This window comes from Apodemus sylvaticus, chromosome 15 (assembly GCF_947179515.1).
Source record: "Apodemus sylvaticus chromosome 15, mApoSyl1.1, whole genome shotgun sequence".
Classification (NCBI taxonomy): domain Eukaryota; kingdom Metazoa; phylum Chordata; class Mammalia; order Rodentia; family Muridae; genus Apodemus; species Apodemus sylvaticus.
Window position 1 is genome coordinate 61650258 of NC_067486.1, and position 14072 is coordinate 61664329.

A 14072-nucleotide genomic window follows, 5' to 3' on the forward strand; every position below is an offset into this window, starting at 1 on the left:
CGAGCCCATTGACGAGAGCCCAGGTAACTTGTAGCTGGACAGCTGTCCTCTAAAACTCAAGATGAGAACCTAATTGAGGATTGTGGGAAAGTGAATTTTCCCAGAGTGGGAAAGAAGCAAGTTGTCAGTGGCTGAGCTCGGGGCCGTGGTCTGTGGTTCTGTTTCTGTCCCTGGAGCTGCAGTTTCATCTGACATCTTACAACGCTGACATCTGTCCCCATCCTGAGTCAGTGGCCCTGGAGTCATGGAAGCTACCTTCATCAATCTTGTTCCTTCAAAGTTCATAACACAGAGACTCCTTAATCTCAGCTTGGGTCTGACCTCCGAGTGGCGGGCTTCACGGAGGCGTCACTGACATTTCTTACTTTGCCAAAAAATCAGTCAAACAAATGGACTCTTTCAGGACCTTGGAATACCTGATTCGACACCTGGCCCACATCGCCTCCTTCAGCAGCAAGACCAACATGCATGCCAGGAACCTGGCCCTGGTGTGGGCCCCAAACCTCCTCAGGTAACTACCACCCCGTGGGCTCAGAGTAGCCCACTCGTAGAAGTAAAGCCAGCATGCTTCAGAGATAAAACACTGGAAGACGTGGCTAAGTGATCTTTTTATAGCTTGAAACTGCCATTAAGGTCTTAAGCTCTTAGCCTGCTCGCTCAGAAACTCTGGTTCCACAGGCATTTGCTGCCTATTACCCCAGTGTGGCTAAAGATACGGGTGTGTGTATTACCATTTCTTGAAAAGGCGTTTTTGGGGCTCTGAGGTTCTATAACCCGACTCAGCTGCTTCATGGAAATCGCAATGATGTGACCCATGGGACAACTGAGTAAAAAACGGGACGGAATCCCGTGAAGTAAAATGAAGTCAGTTCTGTACGTGGATGGGCGGTGTTTATAGTCCCGTGATGGGGACCACGTGGCAGTGATCCCCGCTATTCAGTGGGTTGGGCTTCACCTCTGTTGGGAGATTCTCTGATTGGTCATGAGAAGTTAAAGCCTGTGACCTATACCAAAGGCTCATGGGACATCCCCCACCACCTCCTGTGGTGAGGCCGACTCACTCAGGATCTGTTTCTACCATGCAGAAGTAAGAAAATCGAAGCCACTATTTGCAATGGAGATGCGGCGTTTCTGGCAGTCCGGGTCCAGCAGGTGGTGATTGAGTTCATCTTGAATCACGCCGATCAAATCTTCAACGGTCGTGCGCCTGGGGCTCTGCAGCAGGATGGTAATGGCTCCCGGTCCCCTGGCACATTCCCTGCAAACTTAGCTTCCCTTATTGCTCTAACCACAGAGTGCCCAAATAAGGGAGTACGGAAGTACAAAGCAGGGGAAGTAGGTGTGGCTACACAGCGAGAGCCAGGCTAGCCTGCACTGCTACCTGAGACACCCGCTCAAACAAGCAATGATAAGTGAGGGAAGGTTTGGTTTTAATTCTGATTGAGTATTGTATTACATAAAGATACTTCACTGTTAAGGTGGTGCAGACTCTAGCCACCATGACAGTATTAGATATGTATCTGTATGATATAGCAGTCGGTACACTTGCCTGCAAATTTAGCTTATTTCTGTTCAGGGGCATACATGGCCTCTCCCTGGGATGTGGTAGGCTTGGAACAGTGTACCCCTTCCAGTGAGCTCTTTATCATGTAATTGATGGGTGACATTTTTTTCTCCTTTGGTTTCCCTCTGGTTTTCTCTAGAGCGTTATGGTTTCAGACGAGTCTTATGTCTTCCCCTTGAAGTCACTGGTGAACACAGGCTGTATATCCACACTCACATGTAGATCCAGAACGCATTCTCTAAGGGACCATGTCCTGAGTACTTTATCCTGCCCTCTATCAGGCAGGAAGCATTAAAAAAAAAAAAAAAAAAAAAAGACTGCATTTGTGTCTGAGTCATCTGAGTGTGGCTCAGAATGGCAGAGCGCCCCCTAGGGATGAACTGGTTTGTGCGGTTTGACCTGTGAGCTTCATTTATAAAACATCAGAAATCTGGTCAGTCACAATGGCCTCGGTGACCACTGGTTTTTCAGACTGGTTTTCCAACCAGTAAGTGTCTGTCACTGTTGGTCACCTGATGGTGGGCGTGTGGAAACACAGATTGCTGAGCTCCATCCCTGGACTTTCTGATGTAAACAGTCTAGAGTGTAGCTGGGGGAAAAAAGTGTGCTTCTAAGAAATTCCCCTCTAATGTCAGTGCCGGTCATGAGAGCGCACACAGGAGAGTGACCTAGCTTGCTTTCTGTTGCTGTGATAAACACCGCAGCATGAGGAGGAGAGGGTTTACTTCATCTTACAGCTTACTGGCCACCATGAGGGGAAGGCGGGGAAGGGGCTCAAGGCAGGAACCTGCAAGCAGCCACTGAAGGAGACACCACTAGAGAGGAGTGTCGCTCAGTGGCTTGCTCCTTGCTGCCGTCCCAGCTTGTCTTCTTGTACCCAGAAGCAGCAACTACCAAAGGGTGGTCCCACCCTCAATGGGCTGGGCTCGCCCACATCAATCACCAATCAAGAAAGTGCCCCAGATATGAGGCGCCAGGAGCTCTCTCAGGGGGTGCTATAGAGGTTGCTCAATGCTCAAGTGCAACTCTTACTGCTCTTCCAAAAGACTGGAATTGGTTTCCAGCAGCCCACAACTGCCTGTAACGCTAGCTTGGGGCACCTGAATCCTTCTTCTGGCCTCTGAGGGCACCTATACCCATGGCATACACACACACACACACACACATACACACACACACATACACATATACACTTTTTAATCTGGAGAATAAAATGTCCCAGAGCCAGGCACTGTGGCACACACCTGTAGTCGTAGTACTATAGAGGTAAGTGCAGGAGGATCGTGAGTTCAAACTCACCCTTGGCTACATAGCAAATTCAAAGCCATAGCAAATTGTGAGACCTTATCTCAAAAACAAAAACAAAAAATAAATAAGACAAAACTTCTCCAGATGTTGCCAAATGTCCTTTGAGGCATAATAAAGGTATTATGCCTCAGGTTAAGAACCATTGGCAGAGAAGGAAGAACTTTGTACATTAACCATTCCTTCATCAGTGCCATCCTAAAAGGAATGCCATGGGGGCTGGAGATGGCTCAGTGGTTAAGAGCACTGACTGCTCTTCCAGAGGTCCTGAGTTCAAATCCCAGCAAACACATGGTGGCTCACAACCATCTGTAATGCTATCTGACGGCCTCTTCTGGAGTGTATGAACACAGTTACAGTGTACTCACATGCGATAAATGGATGAATCTTTAGGAATGCCATGGTGGAGGGGCAGCTGACCATGATCCAAACACTACGAGACAAGTACATACTCAGGAAAGAGCCTCCTCTCTCTGAGGGAATGACACAGTATATTAGTGATCTGTCCCTCCAGAGACAGAAGCCTAGGGAAAGTTGACTCCACCCATCCGTGGCCTTAGGGCTCGTGTTCCTCAGTTGTGGGGGTGAGGGGCAGCCTCCTACTTCATCTTACCTGAGCTAAGCCAAATTCTTATCTGGCCAAAGCCCTTAGCAGAGGTTTCAGGATTAAAGGACCATTGCTGTAACTCTGGATCACAGTAAGTGTTCAATAAATATTTGTGGAGTGAATGAATGAGTGTGTCAACAGTCTCTCCATGGAAAGTACAGAGCGCAATGACTTCCTGGTGCCCCTCGATGCCCTCCACCCACCCTGGGCAGGAAAACGGGCAGTGTCCCGTGAACGACCTCTGCCCAGACTCCCCAAGCTACAGCGGGCATGCAGCCTCGTGCCGAGGAGTTCAGTGGGAGGGCGACAGGGGAGAGACCGGAGTGCCTAGAGCTTGAACATGCTCCCGAGCCAAACTCTTTTCTTCACAGAAAGCCGTACTATCACAAAGAGCCTCACCTTGCCAGCGCTGTCCCTGCCCATGAAGTTGGTAAGCCTGGAGGAGGCTCAGGCCCGAAGCTTGGCCACAAGTCACCCTGCGCGGAAGGAGAGACGGGAGAACAGCCTGCCTGAGATCGTCCCTCCCGTGGGCACCCTCTTCCACACAGTCCTTGAGTTACCAGACAACAAGTAATTGCCATTCTTATACAACTCTGAAGGGTTGGGGGAGGAGAAAGGACCAAGGAGTGAGGGGTCCCGTCTCAGGGCCATGAGTGATGACGGTATGGGCTGGGGCGTAGCCCAGGTTGGGTACAAAGAAATTTTCGAGTCTCCACAACTTCACCATCCTCAGTAGGGGTGGCTTTCTCCATTGCCCCAGACTTACTGTGAGCTCTGATCTCCTAGCACAGACCCAGGGGAGTTCTGGGTCTCTTCTCCATGGAGTAGACAAAACAGGCCTGGAGTTTACAAATGTGAGTTGCCAATGAGTGCATGCCTCTTCCCCATGACCTCCACCCCCACGTGACATTGCAAAAGGCATGGAAATCAGCCTGTGCCAGAATACAAGTTGACAAATGGGGCCACTCTTGTCAGAGGGTCCTTGCTGGCAGCACTGGGAATGGTGTTTCTGACCTCCTTACTTCTTCTCAATCTGCCGGAGACCCCCATACACACACTCTTTTCTGTGTCTGTCTATATACGTGTGCGTGTGTGTGCACGCGTGCACGTGTATTGTGTGCGGGTGTGTGTGTGTGTGTATCTTCATGTGGACATGCATGTGCAGGCTTGTAGGAGGCAACTTGCCCCTCAGGAGCTTACTACCTTTAAAAAAAAAAAAAACATGGTCTATCTCTGGCCCAGGGCTTGTAGAGTAGGCTAGGCTGGCTCGTCCTTTGTCCTCCAGGCACTGGGATGGCATCCATGTGTCCCTTTGCTCAGCTTCTCTACATGAGATGTCACCCAGCTCAGGCCTTCATGCTAAATGGCAAGCACTTTATTGACTGAACCATCTTCCCCAGGCTTTCTCCCCTCTAAAACAGATCATCATTCGTACCCACAGGGAAGCTTCTTTCCTTATTTCTTCTTCCACTACAAGCTGGGCCTCTACCCACTCTCTTGTCCCACCGTGGAAGACGGCAGGGACTGAAGCAAGAGTCCTAACCCTTTAGCAGGTGTAGGTGAAGGTACCTTTTCATTGGATTGTGTCATGCTTTCTGAAGACAGCAAGCTGTTTAGAGAGGAAGATGTCTGCTATCGGGATAGCTAGGGAGGTCTGTGATAGGACTGGCATGTCTCAACTTCCCTGGGGAAAGTTCCCTGGCTGTAGTTCTGAAGAAAAGGGTCTTTGCATTAACATGTTTGATTACCCAGTGAATCCCCAGACAGGCTAAAGTCAGTTACAACTTGGGTTTTAGAGGGAAACTTCTAGAAATATCAGAGTCATTGATAACCCTGTTTCCTAGAGAGAATGGATTGTACCCTCTTAGAACTGAACACCCTGCCCCTCTCTCTAAAGCCATACAGAATAAGCCTCCTTCTGAGGCATAAAAGGGACTTCAGAGAGACCATCTCCTGCATTTTCTCTGCCTTCAGCCATAGCTTAATATATGCAGCTCCATACGATACACATCTAGGTTAAGTCCTTAGACTATCAAGCCAAAGTCTGGCAGAAACCATCAAGTATGCAGACTTGTCTCCAACTGATTGTAAAGGCAGGCGTGCTAAAGCTGAGACCCAGTGTTTGACAAGAGACCTATAGAGAAAAGGCTCCTAGTGAGAACCACAAGTTACAAGGTTTCAAACATGAACTTCAGGGCAGAGCCTGGCTGGGTGGCTCTGAAGCAGAAGTTGCCCCGATGGTGCCCCCTGGTGGTACCAAGTTCTCATGAGCCAGCCCAGTGCTGTGTCACTGAGCCTCAGCCCTGTACCTATAGCCCAGCAGTCTTGCCGAAAGGCTGGGCAAGAGGCATGCTGGGCCTCGTGCGTGCGTGTTTCTATACAGTGACCACTGAGGGCAGCTGGCCAGCCTCAGCTTTCCTCGGCAGCACCAAAACACTTTTACTATTTTTAATCAGTCCTCGTGTTACTTGTTCATGTCCTAGCCCTATGGCCACCAGGCAGAAAGCACAGAGGTCTGTGGTCTTAAATGTTTAAAAGGTCTAAGGTCTTAATCTTTTTGTTTGTTTGTTTGAGGCAGGTCCCTCTACATAGCCCTGGTTGTCCTAAAACTCACTCTGTAGATCAGGCTGGTCTCAAACTCAGAGATCGACCTGCCTCTGCTTCCCTAGTGCTGGGATTCAAGGCGTGCGCCACCACTTCTGGCTTGATCATTTCTCTTTTTTAAAACAAATTCAGAATGAATGAGCCAGGACTGCTTCATAGACGTTCTGCCAGATTTCAGAATTGGGTGTATGCTTGTGAGCTCTGACTGTCCCACTGACCGCTGTCTCTCCCACCCCTGCCTCTGATAGAAGACAAACTTTGGCTGTAGTCCTGAAGAAAAGGGTCTTCATGTTAATGTGTCTGATCACTCAGCGCATTCCCAGACAGGCTAATGTCAGGTACAACTTGGATTTTAGAGGAAAACTTCTAGAAATATTAGAACCCTTTATGACTGATACTATAGTTGTAACGTTCTTTCTCAATTTTGCAATCTCTCTTGAAACATCAAGGCAGAGGTGATCGCCAGTCTGGTCTCCTTAAGACCCTGTCTCAAAACAATACACTGCCTTGAGATGACCCATGCTCCACTAATGTGTATGTATGGCCTGGTTCTTTTAGGAGAAAGCTTTCCAGCAAATCAAAGAAGTGGAAATCAATATTTAACCTGGGGCGTTCTGGATCGGACTCGAAATCCAAGCTGAGCAGAAATGGGAGTGTGTTCGTGAGAGGCCAGAGGCTGTCGGGTGAGAATCAGCACTGTGCTTACCATGCGCTTGTGTCCCTAGCCCGGTTTCACATTTGATCACTGCAGATTAACTGGACCAGAAAGGAAACTTTGAGATTCACTTGAGTTTTTGTTTTTTTAAGATGATGAAGATGATGATGATGATGGTGATGGTGGTGATGTTTTGCTTACAAATGTTTTTAGTCAGTGTCTATACCATCCTTAAAACCCCTAATGCTATATCTCTATGTGGGCATGTCTAAGGTTTACTTGTGGTTAGATGGAAGTTATGAAGTTTTTCAGACAATCTTACAAAGGCTCTGCGTGCCTCTGGGTCATGTCCAAGGTACATAATGCCAATACCTTATTGTTTATAGGTTGGTTTAGGTTACTTGGTTAAAATACCATGTGTCATGTAATTCAACAACATCTGTTAAGTCTTTCCTGCAATGGTTATTTCCGTAATTTTCCCAAATAGCTATTCTCTCTTAGTTGGAATGCAGCTGTAAAGAGAGCCTGTATGTCACCTTGAGAGTTGTGATTTTAAATGGGGTTTTTTCCCCATGGGCTTATTCCTGAGCAAAGAAAAGAAATTGATTAAAAGAGGAACCAAAGAAATGGGACTCTAATATCAAATCTAACTGATGCATTCTGAATATTGTGTCAGGGAAGGAACAAGAAAAACTTTCACAATGACTTAGTGCCAAGTATGAATGTACAAATACAAGAATCAAATCTCATTTGGATCCTTCTCTGTCTGTCTGTCTGTCTGTCTGTCTGTCTGTTTTTTAAAAGCTACAAAGACAGCATTGAGGGCAAATAGGAAACTGTGGGCATGCACTGGTTACTAGGTGACTTTGAGGAATTATTACATTTTATAGTGTGTATTTGTTCTTAGGAGGTGTATGCTGTAGTTGAAGTATTTAAGATGAAATGTCAAAGTATCAAGACTCCCTTTCAAATGATTTAAGGAGGTATAGGAATAGAACAGACAGATTAAATACCCAGAAAGACGCCAACAATGGTTGAAACTAGATGGTAGATTTAGAAAACTCTATAACATTTATGAATGTTTGAACTATTCAGTTAGTGTTGGAAGGAATTTAATTGCTATAGGGTAAATGAAAGGTAATATTTCTAAATTCTTTATCCAGGCTAAGCGATAATTTCAGGACAAGGAACAGAAAATAGGAATATAAGACACCTGAGTTGTGTTCGCCTGTTGTATAATGAAGGATGATTGGTGGACAGTAACCACAGCAATTTTGACTATAAATAAAAATAAATCCAGTTCAGTGACAGAGAAGGCGTTGGGTGACTTAACCCAGTGGCTGTGTCTTCATGGCACCATGCTGGCCTCGACTGCTCCGTCCCCTTTCTGTCAACGCCATCCTAGAATGGCTTCCTCAGGTGTGGCTATTAAAAGCAGCTTTTCTCTTTGAGCTTTACAGTGCCCAAAAGCAGAAAAAAAAAATGTCATGTCTGATAGCTTGCTCATCAGAGGTTCTGATCAGTGCCCGGCCTTGCGTCTTCCCTGGTCTCCGTAGCCGTCACTGGATCACAGGACCAGGCTGATTGACCTGGGTTCTGGACCAGTCATTGTCACGGGGCATGGAGAGTAAACCTCAGAAGTGCAAGAGCGCTATGTAGACGACAAAGGGGACTCTGGGAGACCTCTGTGGACAGTTGTGAGGTAAACACACCTTTCATAAAATGCAGAACTAGCCCAAGTGACAAGGACAGTGTTAAAGGATGGCAGAAGTGTACAAATAAGAAATCAGGACTTTCCGAGGACAAGGGGGGCGGGGGTGGGGAATGGGAAGAGTGAGTACCTGACAGGAAACTGCTGCCTACACACATCAGAGAGAGGACTTGTTACAGAATGGAAGAGGCCAGGAATAAAAAGACAAAACCCAGGAGAGAGATAAATAAAGCGGATAAACAAAGCTGAAATAAATGACATGCTTTGCTATTGAATTAGGAAGGGTTCTGTTACCCTGGGTTATTTTTCTTTTTCTTTTATTTTTTTAATTTATTTTTATTTTTTATTAGATATTTTCTTTATTTACATTTCACATGTTATCCCCTTTCCTCCTTTCCTCTCCAAAAACCCCATCCCAACCCCCTCCTCCTGCTCACTAACCCACCCACTCCTGCTTCCCTGTCCTGGCATTCCCTTACACTGGGGCATCGAGCCTTCACAGGACCAAGGGCCTCTCCTTTCAATGATGTCCAACAAGGCCATCCTCTGCTACATATGCGGCTGGAGCTATGGGTCCCTCCATGTGTACTCTTTGTCTGGTGGTTTGTTGGATTCCATAGCTGCCTGCAGCTATTACAAAGTGGGTTTCTGGAACAGAGAAGCTGAGGGATGGATAGGGAAGGGGCGAAAAGAAATAAAGGCCAGGACAATGTTTCACTGATCGAGGCTGGAAACTTTAATGGCGCCAGACCTTTTAACAGTTTGGGCAAACCCTTCCCCCCAGACTCAGGGCTGAGCTCTAGTGGAAGTTGTCTAGCTTCTCTTGGAGGTCCTCATCTTGACTGCTTGACTGCAGCTGGGTGGGTCACCTGCTTAATTTAGGAATTCCTAGACCTGTAGGAACAAGGAACTTAACCTTTACTTCAGAGCACTCCACCCTAGGTGGAGCAGGATCCTGACTATCTGGGAGAAGTTAACCTTGACCATAGTCAAGGACAGTCTTAGCACTCTACCCAAGGATAAAAATTCCTGCTTTAACCTACTTCCCTATTATGTCCCTTGGCAGATTCCTGCCTGAAGCCAGGGATTGTCCTTGACCAACCGCCCAAGTACATGACTGCCCCAATATGGCTCTGTACAGTGGTTTAGTCCCTGGGAGCTCTGGGGGTACTGGTTGGTAGGTTCCACCTATAGAGCTACAAACCCCTTCAGTTCCTTGGGTCCTTTCTCTAGCTCCTCCATTGGGGACCCTGTGCTCAGTCCATTGGTTGGCTGTGAGCATCCACTTCTGTATTTGTCAGGCACTGTCAGAGCCTCTCAGGAGACAGCTATATCAGGCTCCTGTCAGCAAGCACTTGTTGGTGTCCATAATAGTGTCTGGGTTTGGTAACTGTATGTGGGATGGATCCCCAGGTGGGGCTGTCTCTGGGTGGTCTTTCCTTCAGTTTCTGCTCCACACTTTGTTTCTGTAGCTCCTCCCATGGGTATTTTGATCCCCCTTCTAAGAAGTATCCATATTTTGGTCTTCCTTCTTCTTGAGCTTCATGTGGTCTATAAATTGTATCTTGGGTATTCCGAGCTTCTGGGCTAAGATCCACTTATCAGTGAGTGCGTACCATATATGTTCTTTTGTGATTGGGTTACTTCACTCAGGATGATATTTTCTAGTTCCATCCATTTGCCTAAGAATTTCATGAAGTAATTGTTTTGAATAGCTGAGTAGTACTCCATTGTGTAAAGGTACCACATTTTCTGTATCCATTACTTTGTTAAGGGTCATCTGGGTTCTTTCCAGCTTCTGGCTATTATAAATAAGGCTACTATGAACATAGTGGCACATGTGTCCTTATTACGTGTTGGAGCATCTTCTGGGTATATGCCCAGGAGTGGTATAGCTGGGTCCTCAGGTCATACTGTGTCAGATTTTTAAGGAACTGCCAAACTGATTTCCAGAGTGGTTGTATCAGCTTGCAATTCCACCAGCAGTGGAGGAATGTTCCTCTTTTTCCACATCCTCAAAAGTACCTACTGTCAACTGAGTTTTTTATTTTAGCCATGCTGACTGGTATGAGGTGGAATCTCAGGGTTGTTTTGATTTGCATTTCCCTGATGACTAAGGATATTGAACATTTCTTTAGGTGCTTCTTGGCCATTCAATATTCCTCAGTTGAGAATTCTTTGTTTAGCTCTGTACCCCATTCTTAATAGGGTTATTTGGTTTTCTGGAGTCTAACTTCTTGAGTTTTTTGTATATATTGGATATTAGCCTTCTATTGGATATAGGATTGGTAAAAATCTTTTCCCAATCTTTTGGTTGTCTTTGTCCTATTGACAGTGTCATTTGCCTTACAAAGATCAAGTGACCGTAGGTATGTGAGTTCATTTCTGGGTCTTCAATTTTGTTTCATTGATCTACCTGCCTGTCACTGTACCAATACCATGCAGTTTCTAATCACAGGTGCTGGACCAAATGGTGGCTGAGTTCATGGGGTGCCATGTGCTCAGCAGAGTGTGTCTCATAGTCACCCAGAGAGTAGCTCACAGCCACTACCGTTTCTCCAATCTGTGGCAAAGGCTGCACATCGCTGATTTTTAAAAGGCTCCCTAAGCAGTTCTGCCACCCAGCCAGGGTTGAAAGTCACTTGGTTAGAACCTGTTGACTGGAAATAAAACCAGGCCAGCTAAGTCGTGGTGGGATGTAGGAGTAAAAATGAGAGAACCTCTGATGGCCACATGCGTGGCTCCTGGTGACCGTGACTGTGGCTAGAGTGGCTGTTGCTAGAGTGACTGCTACTAGAATGATTGTTGCCTGAGTGACTGTTATTAGAATAATTGTTGCCTGAGTGACTGTTACCAGTGTGACTATTGCCTGAGTAGCTGTTGCTTAGAGTGACTGTTACCAGTGTCTGTTGCCAGAGTGACTGTTGCCTGGGTGGCTGTTGCTTAGAGTGACTGTTGCCTGAGTGACTGTTGCCAGAGTGTCTGTTGCCAGAGTGACTGTTGCCTGAGTGACTGTTGCCTGGGTGGCTGTTGCCAGAGTGTCTGTTGCCTGGGTGGCTGTTGCTTAGAGTTATTGTTGCCTGAGTGACTGTTGCCAGAGTGGCTATTGCCAGAGTGGCTGTTGCCAGAGTGGCTGTTGCCTGAGTGACTGTTACCAGAGTGACTGTTGCCTGAGTGACTGTTACCAGAGTGACTGTTGCCTGAGTGACTGTTGCCAGAGTAGCTATTGCCTGAGTGGCTGTGGTTAGAGTGGCTGTTCCCTGAGTGTCTGTTGCCTGAGTGACTGTGGCTAGATTGGCTGTTGCCAGAATGACTGTTGTCTGAGTGACTGTTACCTGAGTGGCTGTTGCCTGAGTGGCTGTGGCTAGAGCGACTACATTAGGCAAAACAGCTTTGATCAGAACTCTAGAAACTAAAACTGAAGTGTGTGTAGTGGGCACAAATATAACAAAATATGTACTCAAAGATGGGCCACAGAAGTCTGTAATGTAACCTTCCAGTGTGGTCTTTGCAGGTGGCACATAGGTTTGCAATAATTCTGTGTGTGTGAATAAGAAAGGAGGAATTAATGGACTCACATATGTAAAAAAATATGTTAAAATTTCAATGACAAAGGTCACTTAAAATTTTTGTATGTACATGTGTAGTATATTTGGATGGGCATACATATGTGTACAAGTACACGTGTGCACACATGTGGAGGCGAGAGGTTAATGTCAGGTGTCCTTTTCTATTGCCTTTCACCTTATTCTGTTTGAGACATGGTTGTTCACTAAACAATTTTGGCTAGACTGGATAATGAGAAACCCACACCCCTCAATAGACACACACACATATACACACACTGCACATACACACACTGCACATACATACACACTGCACATACACACTGCACATACACACTGCATACACACTGTACACACATATACACACACACTGCACATACACACAATACACACTACACACGTACACATACACACACTGCACACACACATACACATTGCACCCACACACTGCACACACACACACAATCTATCTCTACCACCCCGCCACCAGGATTGCAGATGCATGCTGCTAGTTTGGGCTTTTATGTGGATGCTGGGAATCCAAGCTCAGGCCCTCGTGTTATAGAACAAGCTTTTTATCTATTGAGCCATTTTCCAAGCCCCCTTGGGGCATTTGAAAAATTGATTAGCCATGAATCTTATTGGGAGTTTATTGGGTTGGCAGCAGAGAGACAGACATGTTTAATCATGTTTAGAAAGCTCAACAGATCAGAGGGGGTAGGGAAAAAACGAGGTAGTTACTGAACACAGATGCATAAACTTTGAACCAAATTCCAGGCACTGGTTTCAATTTAAGTTTGTTTTATATCAAAATAAACTCCTGAGCAGAAGAAGCCATGAGGCTAGAGGCTTTACCTTTGAGTGCAAGAGTCGGACTGAACCAATACCACAGAGGTTCCCAGAAGACTCTCAGATGAGAGTTGAGGATGAAACTCAGTAGAGTTTTTATCTGGTATGCAGGAGGCCCCACGGTTCAGTCCTCCAGCACTGCACAAACTTGGCATGGTAGCACATGCCTGGGATCTCGGCACTTAGGAGGTAGAGACAGGAGAATCAGGATCTTAAGGTCATCCTGAGCTGTATAGTGAGTTCAAAGACAGCCTGCTTTACATAAGATTCTATTAAAAAAAAAATAGGACTTGTGTAGCCACCTCCAGGAGGCCAGATCAACACCTCAGGCAAAAGTATCCTCAAAGCATAGGCATGAGCCAGCAGATCCTTCACATGTAGTTACTGCAGAGAGACGATGCCGTGGGATGCTTGGGAGCTGCTGATGGAAACCTTAGAGCTTGAACGGACAGAGGGAGCCGACTCAGGGTTACCCTGCCCCTTAAGGTCACCATGGAGACCAGAGTCCAGACAGGGAGAGACATAGGATACAAAGGCAAAGCACATCTCAGAATATCCAGATGCAGACTGTGCTGGTGCACGCCTGTAATCCCAGCACTTGGGAGGCAGAAGCAGGTGGATTTCTGAGTTTGAGGCCAGCCTGGTCTACAGAGTGAGTTCCAGGACAGCCAGTGCTATACAGAGAAATCCTGTCTCAAAAAACCAAAACCAAACCAAAACAAAAACCAGATGGAGGGACACTGGCCAGGCAGCTTTGGGATAATAAATCAGTGTATGATCCTGTACAAACAGTGGCTCTCGAAGGGTGAGACTCTTGGCATGCTGTTGAGAGTGAGGAGGTTAGAGACACTTGAGTGAAGCCATGGTCCATCCTCCCTCCGTGTGAGTCACAGAGAATCCCCAAGCACAGGAAGCTAAGGGTCTAAGTCCAAACCTCTTAGAAGAGGAGAGTTTTGACTAAGGGGAGAAAAGGGGGATTTTTTAAAAGAGGAATAAAAACAGGCATGACTTATGAGTTATTTCCCAGTTTGAGTGAGTGCCAACTCTGACTGCTTCTTGGGGAGCAAGCTCACTTCTTCCTGCAGTAGGCGCTGGCTGATCCTAACAGCCATAAGCAGTATGTGTTGTGTTGTTTTGTTTTGCTTTGTTTTGGGAGACAGGTCCTCACTTTGTAGCCCTAGCTGGTCTGGAATCCACTATGTGCTATTTTT

At 46.5% G+C, this 14072-nt stretch overlaps 1 protein-coding gene across 1 annotated transcript in view; it reads left to right on the top strand.

Annotated features, from left to right (window-relative positions):
• The window catches only part of Arhgap31 (Rho GTPase activating protein 31), a 111611-nt gene that overhangs the window by 83637 nt on the left and 13902 nt on the right, over positions 1 to 14072 (top strand). Inside the window, exons 5-8 of the mRNA XM_052158396.1 lie at positions 404 to 511; positions 1086 to 1228; positions 3848 to 4046; positions 6639 to 6763. Coding sequence (XP_052014356.1) covers positions 404 to 511; positions 1086 to 1228; positions 3848 to 4046; positions 6639 to 6763 — 575 coding nt within the window. The remainder of the gene's footprint in view (positions 1 to 403; positions 512 to 1085; positions 1229 to 3847; positions 4047 to 6638; positions 6764 to 14072) is intronic.